Raw genomic sequence first — 22,969 nt, 5'->3', positions numbered from 1 at the left:
GATCATGAGGTCAGGAGATCGAGACCATCCTGGCTAACACGGTGAAACCCCGTCTCTACTAAAAATACAAAAACTTAGCTGGGTGTAGTGGCGGGCGCTGTAGTCTGAGCTACTCGGGAGGCTAAGGCAGGAGAATGGCGTGAACCCGGGAGGTGGAGCTTGCAGTGAGCAGAGATCGTGCCATTGCACTCCAGCCTGGGCGACAAAGCGAGACTCCGTCTCAAAAAAAAAAAAAATCGGCAAAGGATATAAATAGACACTTATCAAAGAAGGCATTACAAGTGGCCAAGGAACAAATGAAAAAATGTTCATCATCACTAATCATCAGAGACACACAAATCAAAACTACAATATACCATCTTACACCAGTCAGAATGGTGATTATTAAAAAGGTAAAAAATAATAAATGCTGACAAGTCTGGGGAGAAAAGAGAACACATACACACTCTTGGTGGGAATGCAAGTTAGTTCAGCCACTGTGGAAAGCAGTTGAGAGATTTCTCAAAAACTTATAACAGGACTACTGTTTGACCCAGCCATCCCATTACTGGGTATATACCCAAAGGCAAATAAATAATCCTACAAAAAAGACATATGCACTCATATGTTCATTGCATCACTATTCACAATTGCAAAGATATAGAATCAACCTAAGTGCCCATCAATAGGAGAGTCGATAAAGCAAACGTGGCACATATACGCCATGGAATACTACGCAGCCATAAAAAGACTGAAATGTGTCCTTTGCAGCAACATGGATGTAGCTGGAGGCCATTATCCTAATTAACACAGGAACAGAAAACCAAATATCATATGTTTTCACTTATAAGCGTGACCTAAATAATGGAATACATATGGACAGAAAGATGAGAACAATAGACACTTAGAGATGTCTAAAGAAGGGAGAGGGGAGGGAAGGGAAAATGGGCTGAAGACCTACCTATCAGGTATTATGCTCAGTACCTGTGTGACAGGATCATCTATATTCCAAACCTCAGCATCATGCAATATACCCAGGTAACAAATTTTCTCAGGTACCCCCAAATCTGAAATAAGAAATTATTTTTAAAATATATATATAGGCTTAAAACTAAAGAATAAATCATTTTAAATCAGAGATATGCATGTCTGAGTATATATACAGTTACATATTGGAATACTTTTCTAATGAAAAGAGTAAAATCTGTTTTTCCAAAATATCTTTTTAAAAAGAGGAACTTACAAGTTTATATTTTAATTATACTCAAATTATAGCCAGAAAAAATATTTCAGTCAGTGGATAGTGTTCCATAACCTAGTGTCTGCAAAGCAACTATTTTAATATTTCTAGTATTAAAATTTTAAAATTCAGTTAGGTTTATGGATATCTATTCACACCTGAATGCATACACATACATATGCATACAAATATCTGTATACATATTCTATATAGTATATTTTTCAATTTTTGTTAAGAGAATAACTTTGGAAAATAATCTTCAATTAGAGCAGAATAAAAAAACAAAAGCACTAAATGGCATATACATTCCTGCTGTAGATGTTTACAAATGCAGGTGCCAGTACCAGAGTTCCTACAAACCAATCATGATACTCCACCTATATTACTGCCTATACTTTGTAGCCCTACAAAGGACTCTATGACACATGAGGACTCTATGAGTCAGAATTCCTCATGTATAAAATAGGATAAAATGCTACCTATAGTTCATGCAATGTTATGAGAATTAAATGAGCTAATCCAATTAAAGTGCTTACTCTGATAGGTTAATACTAAAAACAAGTGTTCATTCCCCAAGACCTAAATTAAGAGACATATTTTGTCATAGTGGACAATGTACATAAGGAAGTGCACATAAAGGACAGTGAAATATGTCTCAGATAATATTAACGTTAATCATAAGATGTATAATCAAACTGCTAGATGTGAAGAAGTATCAGTTTCCATCTTTATAATTTTTAGATTTGAGGAAATATGATTCCTTCATTACAACTACAACTGACCTATATCGAAATAGAATAAAAATTAAAAAATTTTGTTTGTTACAAAAATGACCTAATTTATCAAGTATTTATTTACCAAGATAAATATTTAAACATATCATTTGATAATATCTAAGACAAAACAGAAATATAGTTGCAAGGTACAATCAATATAAGATTTAAAATTCCATTCCCTTCATCATACAAAAATAGGAATTGTGTATAAAAAGCTACATAAAAACACTTAGCATAGCACTGTTCATAATCGAAAATTGGATATATCTATATATCTAATGTCCCACTGCTGAAGATCACTTATGATACAGGCATTCAGTGGAAAATTATATAACCATTTTAAATGACTTTGAACTAAAATTTTGGTGGCAAAGGAAAATGTTCATGAAGTTGAAAAAAGCAAGGAACAAAAGTGCTCCTACAGTATGATTCAAAGTTTATAAAACAGTATAAATGTGTGTGCATACACACACAAAATAAAAACCCTGAAAATGTATGTATCAAAATATTACTATTTCTGGATAGAGGGATTACAGGGATTTTAAAACTTTCTTCTTGTGTGTATTTCCCATATTCTTTTTTGTAATCTAAAAGTTAAAAGATTTCAAATTCCTGTTTTAGTTTTTACCCATATATAAATTTTGTAGCAGGAGGATTTCATAGACACTAAGACTCCAAATATGATCCCATGTTTAAGAATACAATTTTTTCGACGCTGGCATCCCCGGAGCCTGCGGCGGGTGGCTGTGATGACCCCAGCGCTGACGGCGGCTGGGGCATCACCGCGGGCCTCGACCCCGAAATGGCGCTGCCGGCTGAACACCTGCTGAAGCCGCTGCCCGCGGACAATCAGATCAAGACTAGGCATTTCCTCGAGGCGGTGTCACACCTGCCGCCCTTCTTCAATTACCTTGGGTCCCCAGTGTTTACTCCCATCAAGGCAGACATAAGCGGCAACATCACGAAAATCAAAGCCGTGTACGACACCAACCCAGTCAAGTTCTGGACGCTGCAGAACATCCTGGAGGTGGAGAAAGAAATGTATGGAGCAGAGTGGCCCAAAGTAGAGGCCACACTGGCGCTGATGTGGCTGAAAAGAGGCCTCCACTTCATCCAGGTCTTCCTCCACAGCACCTGTGACGGGGAGCGGGACGAGAACCACCCCAACCTCATCCGCGTCAACACCACCAAGGCCTACGAGATGGCCCTCAAGAAGTACCATGGCTGGATCATGCAGATCTTCCAGGCAGCACTGTACGCAGCCCCCTATAAGTCCGACATCCTGAAAGCGCTCTCCAAGGGGCAGAATGTGACAGAGGAGGAGTGCCTGGAGAAGATCCGCCTCTTCCTAGTCAACTACACGGCCACCATCGATGTCATCTATGAGATGTATACCCAGATGATGGCCGAGCTTAACTACAAGGTGCAGGTGTTCTCACCGCTGGACACGCCCCTGACTCATGGCCACACGAAGAAACAGGCAAACCAGAATCACTGTGAATCAAGTCTGTGAGCTGCCCCTGGCTTGCGTCCCCGAGTCCTGCCAGAGTCTGCAGGGGACAGCCCTCGTTTTTTAAGTCTTTTTTTTTTTTTTTTTTTTTTTTTTTGGCCTATTCTAAAGGACCAATAAATAATGATCTTATTTCCAAATCTTGGAATTTCACGACAGCACAGACTGACTTTATAGCTTCATTTCAGCGTGGCAAAAATCGATTAACACTTCTAATGAGTCAAGTCCCAGGGATTTTTGGTTTTGTTTTGTCGCCAAGGAGGAACACAGCTCTGGGGGAATGGTGTCATCCACCTCATTTTAAAAATAAGCACATGATGGCCGGACACCGTGGCTCACGCCTGTAATCCCAGCACTTTGGTGGAAGCCAAGGTGGGCGGATCACCTGAGGTCAGGAGTTTGAGACCAACCTGGCCAACATGGTGAAACCCCAACTCTACTAAAAATATAAAAAATTAGTCAGGCGTGGTGGTGCACGCCTGTAGTTCCACCTACTCAGGAGGCTGAGGCAGGAGAATCGCTTGAACCTGGGAGGTGGAGGTTGCAGTGAGCTGAGATCGCACCATTGCACTCCAGCCTGGGCAACAAGAGAGACTCATCTCAAAAAAAAAAGGAGGGGGGAGAGGTGGGTGGACCAATTGAGGTCAGAGTTTGAGACCAGTCTGACCAACATGGTGAAGTCTCTACTAAAAATATAAATTAGCCAGGCACGGTAGCACAAGCCTGTAATCCCATCTTCTTGGGAGGCTGAGGCAGGAGAATCGCTAGAACCCTTAGGTGGAGGTTACAGTAGCCAAGATGGCACCACTGCATTCCAGTCTGGGCAACAAGAGCGAAACTCTATCTCAAAAAAAAAAAAAGAAAAAAAAAAAAGCATGTGACCTTATGAGGCTCTCGCTGTATTGCTATTTTGGTTATTTTAAGGGCTACAAAGAGTTTGATTTGAAATTATGCAGGGCCTCTATGTGGGATTTTTTTTTTTTTTTTTTTTTTTAAAGCAAACTGGTGTGTATTCTCATGTGGTCTGCATAGTCCAGTCTCATAACACTATTGTAAACCCTGCTCTTTCTATCTTGCTAGACAGGTTTTTTTGTTTGTTTTCTTTTTTGTGTTTTTTGTTGTTGTTGTTGTTGTTTTACAGCTGAAACCAACCAGCAAGCCCTTGATGACCAAGAGGCATTTCTTTCAAAGCTGTAGGGCACAAACAATTGACCATAGATGACTCTGTCTGCATTCTTCTGCAGAATTATTTCCTTCAGGGACAGATTTTTCAACCTAAGAAACTACCTACTGTTTATATTCTCTTGACGGGGAGAGATGAACCCTTCAGCCGCTAAGATTCAAGAAAACGCCTCACTGCCTTAACCTTAACTGTTCTTCCTGGAGCTAAAAAAAAGCTGTATTTTTTAAAGTGCTGGGGCAAACAAAGCAACCCCAAAAGAACTGATGTGTGTTTTAAAAGAAAAAACCCAATAAGGAACAACTGGTGATTTTTATGCATAAACTAAATAACCCTTAATAAATAAATCTCTATTTTGGAATTTAAAAAAAATACAATTTTTTCAATATTTTTTAAAAAATACATTCTCAATGACACCTATTTTAGCCTTGTAAGCTTGATATGTTTAACAGAGAGAACTAAAATTGAACACTGGATCAATTTCTTCTTGGGAGAGGAGGGGAACTAGACCAAGAGCAAATATTGATAATATTGAAATATATGAATTAATCTGTAACTCATTTCAAAATGTTCAATAACTCTTGGCACAGAGATGACTTTTTATTGGCTTTTTATTGAACGCTATGTGATTCTTAGCACAGTCATCTTCCACCCCCCTCCTTAATATATATGAATCCAAGAAGCTTGCAAGTCATATTAAAATATTCTTTCTTTAGTTTGGCAGAAATTTGTACTTTTGACCTTGAATTTTCTCTACTACCTAATCAAAGAGTTTTATCATAAACAAACATTTACTACTGCAGGCATTAAAATGGAATAGGACTTAATAACTAGTGAAATTCCTTCCTAACTTCAGGTTTTATGAAGATCTAAGTAACTGATGAAAAATTGAATCCTTTAACATGAAAAAACAAAAGTCATATTCACATTTCAAGTTATATGTGTCAAAGCACTGGTGCTGAAACAGAATAGGTTATCTTCTAATTTCACATCACTGAGTTATTCACTGCAATAATGAGGAAACATATTATTGAGAAAGTTATACTGGAAAATTACCTAACATTCTCTGACAAGAAAAAAAAAACTAACAATAAAAAGAAAAGCAGCCAAATGGGATGAAAAAATTATGAATTAGTATGGTGGTTTCTCATTACAAAGCTAAATATAGGGACAGATTTTTTCCACTTTGATCACTCTCACACGGTTGCACTGAAAATAAAGAAAACAATAATACATAGAATGCAAGAACACTGATCAACACAACCTACAATATTTACACAGAAATTATTAGTCACAAAGGGTTTTGGAGTATTCATTTAGTTAAGCAGTAACATTTCCTGAGGGCTTTCTATGTGATAGGAACTTTGCTGGTTATCAGAAATGCAAAAAATGAAAAGCCACAATTCTTGCCCTCAACAAGATCATACACAGGGAGGTTTACACATCTACCACCTGTGATAAATCAGCCCAATTACATGGGCACCAAATCTGAAATGATAATCACTACGTTGCCTAGTAAAGTTAGATTATTTGGTTTAAAAATTCCCTGTTAATTTTTTGGTTTTACAATGCAGTTAAGATGTATGATTAATGAGATGCATTGAAAAACAAGATGAGTATACTACAAAAGTATTGTATATGGGGTAAATCTTTGTATTTCAGCAATTTTTAATATTTACTTCAATTTTTCACTCTCCCACAAAACACCCACTACTTGGAGTCCTATTGCACAAATGTCAATCTATTGTTGGTTTTTCTTATTCCATAATAAGAAATTCATACATTTACATTAAAACACTACCTTGTTCATCTTTAAGACTTCCAATTAATGGTGCTATGCTTTAGTTCCCAGTATTACAAAGGCAGAATAGATTTTTAAATAGTACTGGAAAAAACGGTCACATGAATGAGTGAGTATATGAATCCTGAAAACTGAAAACTAAAGAGGTTGCCACTTCACCACCACTTTCCTATTCCAAAAAGACTAGAATCATTGAAGGTATTTGATGTAAGAAATGAGTACCTTCTGAAATAGTTCATCTCCTACATCCTCATAAGCCAACTTGATGAAATCTTACTGATTCTAAAAGCCTCCATTTAGAAACCATCACCTAACGTCCTTCCGTGGTCTCCAAAATAATCTTCCCTCTGAATATCCATTACATCTGGGTGGCACTACCCTTATGCTACTTATCTCAAACTACTTTAAATTTAGTTATTTGAGCAAAACACCTTTAACCCTTTTAGATGGAAATAGTTCCTAAGGGCAAACGACATGTCTTGGTATCAGTTACACTACTTTAGTGTTGTCCTCAAACACTCATTGACTGTGTAACACTGTGCAAGGAACTTAACCTCTTTATTGTATAGTATGTGTTATAATACCTACCTCACAGCATTGCTGTGACCAATAAATGAACACATATTAAATACACAGAAATACAATCAATCCTCATCCACAGATTCCACATTTGTGAATTTGCCTACTCAATAAAATTTATGTGTAATCCAACATCAATATTCGTAGCACTCTGGCAATAATTTGTGGAAATGTGCAGAGGGGGAGAATTTTGAGTCACCTGATTTGTATCCTGTCAGCTGAAACTGAACAAAGTAATTCTCTGCTTTGTTTCTGCTCCCATACTATAAAGGAGTATTCTTTTCACAGTCTATTAAGTGCAACAATGTTCTCATTTTTGTGCTTTTTCTTGATGATTTGGCTATTTAGAATGCCCAAGTGCTGTCTAGTGTTCCTAAGCACAAGATGCCTGTGATAGACCTTAGGGAGAAAATATGTGTGTTACAAAAGCTTCCTTCAGGCATGAGTCATACTGCTGTGGGACATGAGTTCAATATTAATGAATCAACAATATATATATTAAATAAGGTGTCTTTAAATAGAAACACACATTTTAGTGATGTATTGATATGTGGACAAAAATATTGTGACCGGAGGCTTATAGGAACCTAACATTGTAATTCCAGTAAGAGCTAATTTATTATTCACTGCTACTTCACAAAACAAATCTACTTCAAGTAGTGAGAATCAACTGTACTTAGAGTACTGACAAATTCATAGTAAGCTAAGGAACTATTAACTACCATCACAGTTGTATTGTTAATAGCACATGGTAGGTACTTGAACATCTGTTAAAACAGTGCCTGACTAAAATAAAAATAAGGACTAGATTTTAAAAAGGAAGAAAATTTCCAAATTATTTTTATATGACAGTTACATAACGTTGGCCCCAAACCTTCACAAAACTGCACAGAAAACTGCACAAATAAAACACACTAAAGAATAACAATGCAAAAACTTTAAATGAGATAATATGCAAAAGAATCCAAAACACTAAAAAAAATTTAAAAGAGGGGTACATTCCAGAAGTTCAAAGGTTTTTAATATTACAGATGCATTAATAAAATCCATTATATTAATGGAAGATTATATGTTTATTTTCATAACTGCTGAAAACTCAAGTGACATAATTCAACTTCATTCATAATTACCTAATTACGTAATTAAAATAAAAAATTTAAAGTTTACATAGAAATTAAGAGGTATTTGTTAGCCTGAATACATATAGATATAAAGATATACACATGTGTCTGTACTTGCCCAATTAGCCAGCAACTTACTTAACTGGAAATGTTAGATACTTTCTCATTAAAATAAGGAATAAGACAAGGATGTCCACTATCTCTTCTATTATTTAATATCTTTTGGTGTTATTAAACAACACAATTAGAGAAGAGAAAACATTAGAGGCCAAAATTGGAAGAAAAAGGAGGAAAGCAATCTTTATTTGCAAACAATATAATTTTTCTATCAGGAAGCCAAAAACAACCAATAAAAACCCTAAAATAATTCACAAAAGAAATATAAGCAATATGTAAAATAAATAAGCAGACAAATTATTGTTTTCTCCTCCAACCACCCAAAAAAACCTACTTAGTTAAAGTAATTGAGAAGACTCTATGACTATAATGAGAAGTAAAATAAAATACCTAGGCCTGTATCTAGAAAAAAAAAAAATGCAAAAAACAAAATGTAAAATCAGAGAACAGAGGTAAAAGGATAATAAAAGAAGACGATATTCAAAAAAGGGTAAGACCAAAGTGGTGAATAAAATCCATCAAAATCTTTATCTTAAATTGGAAAGAGGATAAATTTGGGATTCACGTTTTTATCTCCAAAAATGTGTATTAGCTACTCTTAACCATGGAAAAAGCTTAAAAACAATAAAACAGTAGTAATGAACACTCCTACCAGATTATGCTCCATTAATACTATTTTTTAATAAAAAGTTTCTTTCAAGTATGAAAAAAATGCATAAAATTTGTCTAGGATATATTATTACTGAAAGTAAAAAAATTACCAAGGATACGTTACTACTGAAAGTAAAGAAATTATCAAAGATCCATGACTCAAAAGCCTCTTAGGCACAATGTATAAAAAAATTGTACTAACGGCCTTCCCTCCCAAACTACGGCCTTCCCTCCCAAACTATCCCAGTGTTTAGCTAAAGACTGCATCAACTGCAAGGCTGAATTAAATGGCTACTGAATTTCTTTCCACTTCTTTTTTTCTCTTTTTTTGTTTTTGAGATGGAGTCTTGCTCTGTCGCCCAGGCTGGAGTGCAGTGGCACTGATCTCGGTTCACTGCAACCTCCACCTCCCGGGTTCAAGCGATTCTCCTGCCTCAGCCTCCTGAGTAGCTGGGATTACATGCATGCACCACCACGCCTGGCTAATTTTTGCATTTTTAGTAGATATGGGGTTTCACCATGTTGGTCAGGGTAGTCTCGAACTCCTGACCTCGTGATCAGCTTCGGCCTCCCAAAGTGCTGGGATTGCAGGTGGGAGCCACCGCGCCCGGCCTCTTTCTACTTCTTTATTTTGCTTTTCCATTTTTAGGGATAGAAGCGGAGGGGAAAGCAAGTGCATCTTTTGGTTAAGAGCACACATCTGAAGTAAGACCACTGGATTCACCAACTATATAACCATGGGCAAATTAACTAATGCCTTCCTCAGAGTCTCAGTACTTTTTTTTTAACTGACTGATTAAAAGTATAAATATATTTATAATATAAATATATATTTTATATATATTAAATATATTTATAATATACAAATACAAAAGATGCTTTGATATCTGTAGAATGGCTAAATCAAGCTATTTAACATATGCATTGCCTCACATACTTATCATTTCTTCTGGTAAGAACACTTAAAATCTACTGTCTTAGCAATTTTCAAATATGCCACATATTGTTATTAACTGCAGTCACCATGATTTTCAATAGTCTTTGAACTTATTCCTCCACTTTAAATAAATTTTTCTGTCTTTTAACCAACATCTCCCTAATTCCGCCCACACCCTAGCCTCTGATAATCAACATTTTACTGTTTCTATGAGGTCAACATTTTTGCACTACACATGTAATAAGTAAGATCATGAGTATTTGTCTTTCTGTGCCTTACTTATTTTCACTTAACATAATGTCCTACAGGTTGATCCATGATGTTGAGAATGACAGGATTTCCTTCTTTTGTTAAGTCTGAATGATATTTCACTGTGTATATATAACATGTTTTCTTCATCCATTTACCCATTAACGGACACTTAGATTGATTCCACATCTTGGCTATTGGAAATAATGCCACCATGAACATGGAAGTGATGGCAGTAGCAGGCCATCTGGAATGGACACTGCCATGATGCCAGCTGCAGTGTGGGAGGTAAGACTGGAGCTTGTGGACTCCACAAAGCTGCAGGAGCCAGGAACAGGTAGAAGCCCTGCCCACTTCCAAGTTGAAGGAGCAGGAGCCCTGCCCTCCTGGGTGCAGTTGCAGCCACCCAGCCACAGCTGCAGACCCAGGCATTTCTGCACTCTCAGGGGCCTGTGAAGACACTCCTGCAGTCTCGGAAGAGTCTGCTCCCGCTGCCTGGCCTCTCTCCCCACTCCTGGCACCCGCTCCAATTTTGGAGCAACGTTGTGGCCAAGCCTGTCACGACATAGCTGGGTATGCACACACTTGGGGCAGTGCTGACAAGCCAGTCCCATGCTGCCTCAGCCCCCTCTGGACTGTGTTTTTAAGTTTTGGTCTGCATTTTAGACTAACCCTACTTGCTCCTGTGAACCAACCAGTGATTTCTGACTGCAGCTCAGAGAGAAAAAAGGGATAGGTAATGTAAACATCTGGATCAATATTCCAATTTTGAGCATGTCAGCAGCCTCATGGTTTTTGAGCTGTCCTTACCCCTTTGTTTCGTTTTGATACATGTCTTCTAATAACCCGGTTTGTCTCTTCTCGCCTTTGGGCCATCAAGCTCCAAATGGTCATGCAAATGGAAACTTGGCTGATGGCTCCCTTTTACTAGGGACCCTTAGATAGGGCCTCTAAGAAGATATAACTGCCATTTTCCCCATAAACAATGCCCCCTGTCAGCATGAAGCAGTTAAGAGCAGTCATTGTGCCTATCCTAATGGCAGAGACGTACCTCTTCAGAAAAGGGATTGATGGCAGTGGCAGCCTGTCTGGAAGCAGTGTCAATCAATCCCTGGCATCACCAATGATGCCAGATGCAGTAGGGGAGGCACAGCTAGGGCTGTGCACTCCACAGAGCTGACAGGAACCAGGAATAGGTGGAAGCCCCCAGCCCATTCCAAGCTAAAGAGGTGGGAGCCCTGCCACCCAGGCGCAGTTGTAGCTGTCGAGCCATGGCTGCAGACCCAGGCATCTCTGTACTCTTGGGGACCCAGGAAGCCCTGCTGACCCACAAGCTTGGAAGTGACTGCTCCCGCTGCCTAGCCTCTCCCCACTCCAAGCACCCACTCCAAGCACCTGCTCCGATTTTGGAGCAAAGTTGTGGCCAAGCCCAGGCACTGTCATGAATCAGCCAGGTGTGAACATACTCAGGGCAGCTATGACACACCAGCCCCTTTATGCCTTGGCCCCCTCCAGACTTTGGGTACCAACGAGCATGGGAGACAGGCTGAGGGGGCTAAGGGTGGCTTGACGCGGGCCTGCAGGCAACATTCAGCACAAAAAGCCTGGGCACCATGGGCACTATGGATGGCAGGTTAATGACAGCAGGAGGCAGACAGGCCTAGACAGAAAGGGGCTGGTAGCTGGTAAAACCTCATCTTCAGATCAGAGACAGCCCGGACTGCTAGTGCCATGGACTGGACGGAGAACTTCTGGTGATTTTCTTGGGCCTGCCCATGGCTTTCCATGGACCAATCAGCATGTACTTCTTCCCCTCTGAAGCCCATAGAAACCCTGGACTCAGCTAAACTCAAGCAGACGACAGGACAACCTGCCTGCAGAAAAGAGCTACCCACTGTGGGTCTCCTCTCTGCTGAGAGCTGAGCAGTTGATGGGACAACCTGCCTGTGGAGAGGAGCTATCCACTATGGGTCTCCTCTTTGCTGAGAGCTGAACAGTTGTCAGGATGCCCTGCCTGCAGAGAGGAGTTACCCACTGTGGGTCTCCTTTTAAGCTGTTCTGTCACTCAATAAAGGATCTCTTCACCTTGTTCACCCTCCACTTGTCCACATAACTTATTCTTCCTGGGCACAGGACAAGAACTCAGGACCTGCTGAATGGCACGACTGAAAGAGCAGTAACACGAACAGGGCTGAAACACGCCCCTTTCTTGCCACGCTGCAGGTGACAAGAAGCAGAGAAGAGCTGTAGCACTTCAGGGAGCCCAAACTTAAGAGCTGCCCAAGCTACAGCTGTGACATCCTCAATGGGACTCTGCAGTTCCTGAAGTCTCCAAGCTTCCAGGCACCAGTGCTTACCCCAGTGGCAGCCGTGGAAGCTGCTCGTGGTATGCCTCATTGAGCCGCAGCCTTGCAGGGTGCCAGCATCTGTGCCGGCACCTGGAGGTATCCACCACACCACAACTAGTGTGCTTGGCTGTGCACAGTGGCTGGATCACATGCTAACTCACACACCCCTCACCACTCCGTACCTGGCTCACCCTTGGCAGGTATGGGATACAGGCTGTTAGCGCAAGCAGAGTGTATCATGTCAGGCAGAGTGGGCAGAACAAGCCAAGAAGGCCCAAGTAAAATTCAGGCAAAGGCAATACCAGCCACAGAGGTTCCTGGCTAGAAAAGTGACACTCCAAGGATTCTGTGACAGAAGTACAGGTATCTCTTTGACACAGATATGATTTCCTTTGGACATACACCAAACAATAAGTAAAAATATTGGATGACATGATAGTTCTACTTTTAATTTTTGAGATACCTCCATACTGTTTTCGATTATGCCTGTAATACTAACTTACAACCCAACCAACAGTCTTCAAGGGTTCTCTTTTCTCCACAACCTTGCTAATACTCATCTTCGATCTTTGCTTTTATTTTTTTAAGAGACAGAGTCTCGTTCTGTCGCCCAGGCAGGAGTGCAGTGGCGCAATCTCGGCTCACTGCAAGCTCCGCCTCCCGGGTTCATGCCATTCTCCTGCCTCAGCCTCCCAAGTAGCTGGGACTACAGGCACCTGCCACCACGCCCAGTTAATTTTTTGTATTTTTAGTGGAGACGGGGTTTCACCGTGTTAGCCAGGATGGTCTCGATCTCCTGACCTTGTGATCTGCCCGCCTCAGCCTCCCAAAGTGCTGGGATTACAGGCGTGAGCCACCGCGCCCTGCCAGTCTTTTTTAAAGTAGCCATTCTAACAGCTATAAGATAGTGTCTCATTAGAGTTATAATCTCCTTTTTCCTGATGATTAGTAATGTTCATCACTTTTTCATAAACCTGTTGGCCAATTATATGTCTTGTTTTCAAAAATGTTTATATAGGTCCTTTGCACATTTTTATATCAGATTTTTTCTTACTTTCAAGTTCCTCATATATTCTGGATATTAATCCCTTATCAAACATATGGTCTCATGTATTTCCTGCTATTCCACAGGTTTTCTCTTCATCCTGTTTCCTTTGCTGTACAGAAGCTTTTTAGATTGATGTCATCCTATTTGTCTATTTGTACTTTTGTGGTCTGTGCTTTGGGGGTTATATCCAAAGTATGTGTGATCATACCAATGACAGAGAGCTTTTCTGCTATGATTTATTTACTACTTTTACAGTTTTAGGTCTTACATTTAAGTATTTAATCCATTTTGAGATGATTTTTATATATGATGTGAGATGGGAGTCTAATATTCTTCTGCAAGTGAATATTCAGTTTCCCTATGACCGTTTATTGATGAGACTTCCCTTCCCCCATTGTGTGATCTTGGCATTTTCATCAACAATCAATTGACCATAGATGTGTGGATTTTTTTTCTGGCTTTTCCATTCTATCCTGTAGATCTGAGTGTCTGCTTTTATGCCAGCCCCACGCTGATTTGATTAACACAGCTTTGTAGTAGATTTTCAAATCAGGTACTATGAGGCCTCCAGCTTTGACCTTTTTACTCAACATTGTTTCAGCTATTTTGAAGTGTTTGTGATTTCATTTGAATTTTAGGATTTTTTTTCTTGTCAATTTCTGGGGAATATGTCATTGGAGTTTTTGATGGGGTTTGCATAGAATCTGTAGATAACTTTGGGCAGCAGAGACACTTTAACAATGTTAATCCTTTCAATTCATGAACATGAGATAACTTTCCCTTTATTTTATCTTCCTAAATTTCTTACATACATGGTTTATAGTTTTCTGCTTACAGAGTTTCTAACCTCTTTGGGTAAATTTATACCTAATTTATTTTTGTAGCTACCGTAAATAGGATTGTGTTCTTAATTTCCTTTTGAGGTAATTTGTTGTTATTGTATAGAAATGCTACTAACAATTATATGTTGATTTTGTAATCTACAACTTTATGGAATTTATTAATCAATTCTTGCAGGTTTTTGGTGGAGCCTTTAAGCTTTTCTATATATAAGGTTATGTCATCTATATGGAAAAACAATTTAACTTCTTCCTTTCCTATTTGAATCCTTTTTATTTATTTGACTTGCCTAACTGTTCTGGTTAGTACTTTCAGTACTGTGTTGAACAAAAGTGGTAAGGGTGAGTGCCCATGTCTTGTTCCTCATCTTAGGAAAAAGGCCTTCAACTTTTCAGTGCTGTGTATAATATTCACTACGGACTTGTGGTATATTGTCTTTATTATGTTTAGAGGTAAATCTTTGATATTCCATGGTGTATAAGTACCAAATTTTTTTTATCCAGTCTATCATTGATGGGCATTTGGGTTGGTTCCAAGTCTTTGCTATTGTGAATACTGCTGCAATAAACATATGTGTACATGTGTCTTTATAGTAGAATGATTTATAATCCTTTGGGTATATACCCAGTAATGGGATTGCTGGGTTAAGTGGTATTTCTGGTTCTAGATCCTTGAGGAATTGCCAGTGTCTTCCACAATGGTTGAACTAATTTACACCCTGACCAACAGTGTAAAAGCGATCCTATTTCTCCACATCCACTAAAGCATCTGTACTTTCCTGACTTTTTAATGAGAGCCATTTTAACTGGCATGAGATGGTATCACATTGTGGTTTTGATTTGCATTTCTCTAGTGACGAATGACAATGAGCTGATGAGCTTTTTTTCATATGTTTGTTGGCCACATAAATGTCTTCTTTTGGGAAATATCTGTTCCTATCCTTTGCTCACTTCTTGATGGGTATTTGTTGTTGTCGTTGGTGTTGTATATTTGTTTAAGTTCCTTCTAGATTCTGAATATTGGCCCTTTGTCACATGGATGGATTGTAAAAATTTTCTCCCATTCTGTAAGCTGCCTGTTCACTCTGATGGTAGTTACTTTTGCTGTGCAGAAGTTCTTTAGTTTAATTAGATCCCATTTATCAATTTTGATTTCTGTTGCCATTGCTTTTGGTGTTTTAGGCATGAAGTCTTTGCCCACGCCTATGTCCTCAATGGTATTGCCTAGGTTTTCTTCTAGGGTTTTTATGGTTTCAGGTTTTAGGTTTAAGTCTTTAATCCATCTTGAGTTAATTTTTGTATAAGGTGTAAGGAAGGAGTCTAGTTGCACTTTTATGCATACGGCTAGCCAGTTTTCCCAACACCATTTATTAAATAGGGAATCCTTTCCCCATTGCTTTTCTCATGTTCGCCAAAGATAAGATGGCTGTAGATGTGTGGCGATATTTCTGAGGACTCCACTCTGTTCCATTGGCCTATATATCTGTTTTGGTATCAGTAACATGCCATTTTGGTTACTGTAGCCTTTGTGGTACAGTTTGAATTCAGGTAGCGTGATGCCTCCAGCTTTCTTCTTTTTTGCTTAGGATTGTCTTGGCTATACAGCCTATTTTTTGGTTCCATATGAAATTTAAAGTAGTTTTTTCTAATTCTGTGAAGAAAGTTAATGTTAGCTTGATTGGGATAGCACTGAATCTACAAATTACTTTGGGCAGTATGCTCATTTTCAAGATATTGATTCTTCCTATCCATGAGCATGGAATGTTTTTCCATTTCTGTGCGTCCTCTCTTATTTCCTTGAGCAGTGGTTTGTAGTTCTACTTGAAGAGTTCCTTCACATCCCTTGTAAGTTGTATTCTTAGTATTTTACTCTCTTTATAGCAATTGTGAATGGGAGTTCACTCAAGATTTCACTCTCTGTTTCTCTATTACTGATGTATAGAAATTCGTGTGATTTTTGCACATTGATTTTGTATCCTGAGAGTTTGCTGACATTGCTTAATCAGCTTAAGGAGATTTTGGGCTGAGACGATGGGGTTTTCAAAATGCACAATCACGTTATCTGCAAAGAGAGACAATCTGACGTCCTCTTTTCCTATTTGAATACCCTTTATTTCCTTCTCTTGCCTGATTGCCCTGGCCAGAACTTCCAATACTATGTTGAATAGGAGTGGTGAGAGAGGGCATCCTTGTCTTGTGCCAGTTTTCAAAGGGAATGCTTCCAACTTTTGCCCATGGAGGCATGGGGACCCACTTGAGGAGGCAGTCTGTCCCTTAGCAGAGCTCAAGTGCTGTGCTCAGGGATCTGCTGCTCTCTTCAGAGCTGGCAGGCAGGAACGTTTAAGTCTGCTGAAGCTGCGCCCAGAGCCGCCCCTTCCCCTAGGTATTCTGTCCCAAGGAGATGGGAGTTTTGTCTATAAGCCCCTGACTGGGGCTGCTGTCAGGCAGTTCTTTATAGTAATGTGAGAATGGACTAATACAATCTTCTATACTTAATATTTTAGATTTTGTCAAATGCCTCTTCTGCATCTATTGAGATAGGCATATTTTTGTCCTTCTTTTTGTTAATGTAGTATATGACCTCTACTGATTTGCATGAGTTGAACCAACCTTGCATCCCAGAAATAAATCCAACTTGATCATGATAACAGATCCTTATAATGTGCTACTGATTTTAATTTGCTGTATTTTATTGAGAATGTCTGCATCTATGTTCATCAGGAATACTGGCCTGTAATTTCTTCTTATAATGTACTTGTTTGTCTTTGGTATCAGGGTAATACAGGCCTCTTAAAATGAGTTTGAAAGTTTTACCTACTCCTCATTTTCTTTGGAAGAATTTCAGAAGGATTGGTATTACTTCTTCTTTAAATGTCTGTAAAGTTCAGATGTGAAACCATCACGTCCTGAACTTTTCCAGATAAGAGCTATTTTTTATTATTAACTTAATCTCCTTACTGGTTATTGTTATGTTAAGCTTTTCTATTTTTTCATGATTCAGTCTTGGTAGGTTGTACATTTCAGGATTTTACCCATGTCTTTTAGATTATCTAATTTGTTTGTATATACTTTTTCACAGTAGTCTCTTGTCATCTGTATTTCTGTGGTATCTCCTGTACTGCCTACTGTTTCATTTTTGATTTTATATATTTCAGTCTTGTGTCATTTTTCTTAGTTAAAAGTTTGCCAACTGTTTATCTTTTGAAAAAAATCAATTCTGTTTTGTTCATCCTTTCTACTGTTTTACAGTCTCTATTTCATTTATTTCTGTCCTGACCTTTATTTTTTTCTTTGCTACTGTAAACTAGGGATTTATATTGTTCTTTTTTCTAGTCCTTTGAGGTACAGCATTAGACTGTTTTAGTGGGATCTTTCTTATTTTTGATCTGTGTGTTTACTGCTATAAACTTCTCTTAGAAATGCTTTTGTTGCATCCCGTAAGTTTTGTTATGTAGTATTTTCATTTGTCTCAAGATATTTTTAATTTCCCTTTAATTTCCCATTTCAGTTTTACTCCTGGTTGTTTAGGGTCATGTAAATTTGTGCAAATTTCTAAATGTTGCAATATTTCTTCTGTTATGAATTCTATTTTCATACCACTGTGACTGGAGATGATATCTGGCATAATTTCAATCTTCTTAAATTTGTTAAGATTTTCTGGTCTGACATACGCTCTATCCTGGAGAAGTTTCCCAAAGTGCTTGAGAAAAATGTAGATTCTGCTACTGTTGGATAGAAGGATGAAATGTTCTATGTATATTTGTTACATTTGGTCTAAGATGTAGTTCAAGTTCTATATCATTTTCTGTCTGGATGATCTGTTCATTATTTAAAGAGGAATACTAAAGTCTTTACTACTACTATATTGTAGCCTACCTCATTCTTCAGATTTCTTTTTTTTTTTTTAATTTATTTATTATTATTATACTTTAAGTTGTAGGGTACATGTGCATAACGTGCAGGTTTGTTACATATGTATACTTGTGCCATGTTGGTGTGCTTCACCCATCAACTCATCATTTACATCAGGTATAACTCCCAATGCAATCCCTCCCCTTCCCCCCTCCCCATGATAGGCCCCGGTGTGTGATGTTCCCCTTCCCGAGTTCAAGTGATCTCATTGTTCAGTTCCCACCTATGAGTGAGAACATGCGGTGTTTGGTTTTCTGTTCTTGTGATAGTTTGCTAAGAATGATGGTTTCCAGCTGCATCCATGTCCCTACAAAGGACACAAACTCATCCTTTTTTATGGCTGTATAGTATTCCATGGTGTATATGTGCCACATTTTCTTAATCCAATCTGTCACTGATGGACATTTGGGTTGATTCCAAGTCTTTCCTATTGTGAATAGTGCCGCAATAAACATATGTGTGCATGTCTCTTTATAGCAGCATAATTTATAATTCTTTGAGTATATACCCAGTAATGGGATGGCTGGGTCATATGGTACATCTAGTTCTAGATCCTTGAGGAATCGCCATACTGTTTTCCATAATGGTTGAACTAGTTTACAATCCCACCAACAGTGTAAAAGTGTTCCTATTTCTCCACATCCTCTCCAGCACCTGTTGTTTCCTGACTTTTGAATGATCGCCATTCTAACTGGTGTGAGATGGTATCTCATTGTGGTTTTGATTTGCATTTCTCTGATGGCCAGTGATGATGAGCATTTTTTCATGTGTCTGTTGGCTGTATGAATGTCTTCTTTTGAGAAATGTCTGTTCATATCCATTGCCCACTTTTGGATGGGGTTGTTTGTTTTTTTCTTGTAAATTTGTTTGAGTTCTTTGTAGGTTCTGGATATTAGCCCTTTGTCAGATGAGTAGATTGCAAAAATTTTCTCCCATTCTGTAGGTTGCCTGTTCACTCTGATGGTAGTTTCTTTTGCTGTGCAGAAGCTCTTTAGTTTAATGAGATCCCATTTGTCAATTTTGGCTTTTGCTGCTGTTGCTTTTGGTGTTTTAGACATGAAGTCTTTGCCCATGCCTATGTCCTGAATGGTACTACCTAGGTTTTCCTCTAGGATTTTTATGGTATTAGGTCTAACATTTAAGTCTCTAATCCATCTTGAATTAATTTTCGTATAAGGAGTAAGGAAAGGATCCAGTTTCAGCTTTCTACTTATGGCTAGCCAATTTTCCCAGCACCATTTATTAAATAGGGAATCCTTTCCCCATTTCTTGTTTCTCTCAGGTTTGTCAAAGATCAGATGGATATGGATGTGTGGTATTATTTCTGAGGACTCTGTTCTGTTCCATTGGTCTATATCTCTGTTTTGGTACCAGTACCATGCTGTTTTGGTTACTGTAGCCTTGTAGTATAGTTTGAAGTCAGGTAGCGTGATGCCTCCAGCTTTGTTCTTTTGACTTAGGATTGTCTTGGAGATGCGGGCTCTTTTTTGGTTCCATATGAACTTTAAAGCAGTTTTTTCCAATTCTGTGAAGAAGTTCATTGGTAGCTTGATGGGGATGGCATTAAATCTATAAATTACCTTGGGCAGTATGGCCATTTTCACGATATTGATTCTTCCTATCCATGAGCATGGTATGTTCTTCCATTTGTTTGTGTCCTCTTTGATTTCACTGAGCAGTGGTTTGTAGTTCTCCTTGAAGAGGTCTTTTACATCCCTTGTAAGTTGGATTCCTAGGTATTTTATTCTCTTTGAAGCAATTGTGAATGGAAGTTCATTCCTGATTTGGCTCTTTGTCTGTTACTGGTGCATAAGAATGCTTGTCATTTTTGCACATTAATTTTGTATCCTGAGACTTTGCTGAAGTTGCTGATCAGCTTAAGGAGATTTTGGGCTGAGACAATGGGGTTTTCTAAATATACAATCATGTCATCTGCAAACAGGGACAATTTGACTTCTTCTTTTCCTAACTGAATCTCCTTGATTTCTTTCTCTTGCCTGATTGCCCTAGCCAGAACTTCCAACACTATGTTGAATAGGAGTGGTGAAAGAGGGCATCCCTGTCTTGTGCCAGTTTTCAAAGGGAATTTTTCCAGTTTTTGCCCATTCAGTATGATATTGGCTGTGGGTTTGTCATAAATAGCTCTTATTATTTTGAGGTACGTTCCATCAATACCGAATTTCTTGAGCATTTTTAGCATGAAGGGCTGTTGAATTTTGTCAAAAGCCTTTTCTGCATCTATTGAGATAATCATGTGGTTCTTGTCTTTGGTTCTGTTTATATGCTGGATTATGTTTATTGATTTGCGAATGTTGAACCAGCCTTGCATCCCAGGGATGAAGCCCACTTGATCATGGTGGATAAGCTTTTTGATGTGTTGCTGAATCCGGTTTGCCAGTATTTTATTGAGGATTTTTGCATCGATGTTCATCAGGGATATTGGTCTAAAATTCTCTTTTTTTGTTGTGTCTCTGCCAGGCTTTTGTATCAGGATGATGTTGACCTCATAAAATGAGTTAGGGAGGATTCCCTCTTTTTCTATTGATTGGAATAGTTCCAGAAGGAATGGTACCAACTCCTCCTTGTACCTCTGGTAGAATTCAGCTCTGAATCCATCTGGTCCTGGACTTTTTTTGGTTGGTAGGCTATTAATTATTGCCTCAATTTCAGAGCCTGCTATTGGTCTATTCAGGGATTCAACTTCTTCCTGGTTTAGTCTTGGAAGAGTGTAAGTGTCCAGGAAATTATCCATTTCTTCTAGATTTTCCAGTTTATTTGTGTAGAGGTGTTTATACTATTCTCTGATGGTAGTTTGTATTTCTGTGGGGTCGGTGGTGATATCCCCTTTATCATTTTTAATTGCGTCAATTTGATTCTTCTCTCTTTTCTTCTTTATTAGTCTTGCTAGTGGTCTGTCAATTTTGTTGATCCTTTCAAAAAACCAACTCCTGGATTCATTGATTTTTTGGAGGGTTTTTTGTGTCTCTATCTCCTTCAGTTCTGCTCTGATCTTAGTTATTTCTTGCCTTCTGCTAGCTTTCGAATGTGTTTGCTCTTGCTTCTCTAGTTCTTTTAATTGCGATGTTAGAGTGTCAATTGTAGATCTTTCCTGCTTTCTCTTGTGGGCATTTAGTGCTATAAATTTCCCTCTACACGCTGCTTTAAATGTGTCCCAGAGATTCTGGTATGTTGTATCTTTGTTCTCATTGGTTTCAAAGAACATCTTTATTTCTGCCTTCATTTCGTTATGTACCCAGTAGTCATTCAGGAGCAGGTTGTTCAGTTTCCATGTAGTTGAGCGGTTTTGATTGAGTTTCTTAGTCCTGAGTTCTAGTTTGATTGCACTGTGGTCTGAGAGACAGTTTGTTATAATTTCTGTTCTTGTACATTTGCTGAGGAGTGCTTTACTTCCAATTACGTGGTCAATTTTGGAGTAAGTACGATGTGGTGCTGAGAAGAATGTATATTCTGTTGATTTGGGGTGGAGAGTTCTATAGATGTCTATTAGGTCTGCTTGCTGCAGAGATGAGTTCAATTCCTGGATATCCTTGTTAACTTTCTGTCTCGTTGATCTGTCTAATGTTGACAGTGGAGTGTTGAAGTCTCCCATTATTATTGTATGGGAGTCTAAGTCTCTTTGTAAGTCTCTAAGGACTTGCTTTATGAATCTGGGTGCTCCTGTATTGGGTGCATATATATTTAGGATAGTTAGCTCTTCCTGTTGAATTGATCCCTTTACCATTATGTAATGGCCTTCTTTGTCTCTTTTGATCTTTGATGGTTTAAAGTCTGTTTTATCAGAGACTAGTATTGTAACCCCTGCTTTTTTTTTGTTCTCCATTTGCCTGGTAAATCTTCCTCCATCCCTTTATTTTGAGCCTATGTATGTCTCTGCGTGTGAGATGGGTCTCCTGAATACAGCAGACTGATGGGTCTTGACTCTTTATCCACTTTGCCAGTCTGTGTCTCTTAATTGGAGCATTTAGTCCATTTACATTTAAGGTTAATATTGTTATGTGTGAACTTGATCCTGCCATTATGATATTAACTGGTTATTTTGCTCGTTAGTTGATGCAGTTTCTTCCTAGCCTTGATGGTCTTTACATTTTGGCATGTTTTTGCAATGGCTGGTACCGGTTGTTCCTTTCCATGTTTAGTGCTTCCTTCAGGGTCTCTTGTAAGGCAGGCCTAGTGGTGACAAAATCTCTAAGCATTTGCTTATCTGTAAAGGAATTTATTTCTCCTTCACTTATGAAACTTAGTTTGGCTGGATATAAAATTCTGGGTTTAAAATTCTTTTCTTTAAGAATGTTGAATATTGGCCCCCACTCTCTTCTGGCTCGAAGAGTTTTTGCCGAGAGATCTGCTGTTAGTCTGATGGGCTTCCCTTTGTGCGTAACCCGACCTTTCTCTCTGGCTGCCCTTAAGATTTTTTCCTTCATTTCAACTTTGGTGAGTCTGGCAATTATGTGTCTTGGAGTTGCTCTTCTCGAGGAGTATCTTTGTGGCGTTCTCTGTATTTCCTGGATTTGAATGTTGGCCTGCCCTACTAGGTTGGGGAAGTTCTCCTGGATGATATCCTGAAGAGTGTTTTCCAACTTGGTTCCATTTTCCCCCTCACTTTCAGGCACCCCAATCAGATGTAGATTTGGTCTTTTTACATAATCCCATACTTCTTGCAG

At 38.7% G+C, this 22,969-nt stretch overlaps 2 protein-coding genes across 4 annotated transcripts in view; one reads left to right on the top strand and one right to left on the bottom strand.

Moving 5' to 3' along the window:
- GPHN (gephyrin) overlaps positions 1–22,969 on the bottom strand; it is a 740,280-nt gene that overhangs the window by 646,928 nt on the left and 70,383 nt on the right. The window lies entirely within an intron of this gene.
- LOC103229196 (glycolipid transfer protein-like) lies at positions 2,152–3,653 on the top strand. Its single transcript, XM_073011086.1, has one exon. The coding sequence runs from the start codon at positions 2,684–2,686 to the stop codon at positions 3,506–3,508; it is 825 nt and encodes a 274-aa protein (XP_072867187.1). The 5' UTR covers positions 2,152–2,683; the 3' UTR covers positions 3,509–3,653.

The sequence above is a fragment of the Chlorocebus sabaeus genome, chromosome 24, assembly GCF_047675955.1.
Source record: "Chlorocebus sabaeus isolate Y175 chromosome 24, mChlSab1.0.hap1, whole genome shotgun sequence".
Lineage (NCBI taxonomy): Eukaryota > Metazoa > Chordata > Mammalia > Primates > Cercopithecidae > Chlorocebus > Chlorocebus sabaeus.
Note: the sequence above shows the minus strand (reverse complement) of the source record. Positions and strands in the feature narration are given on the sequence as shown.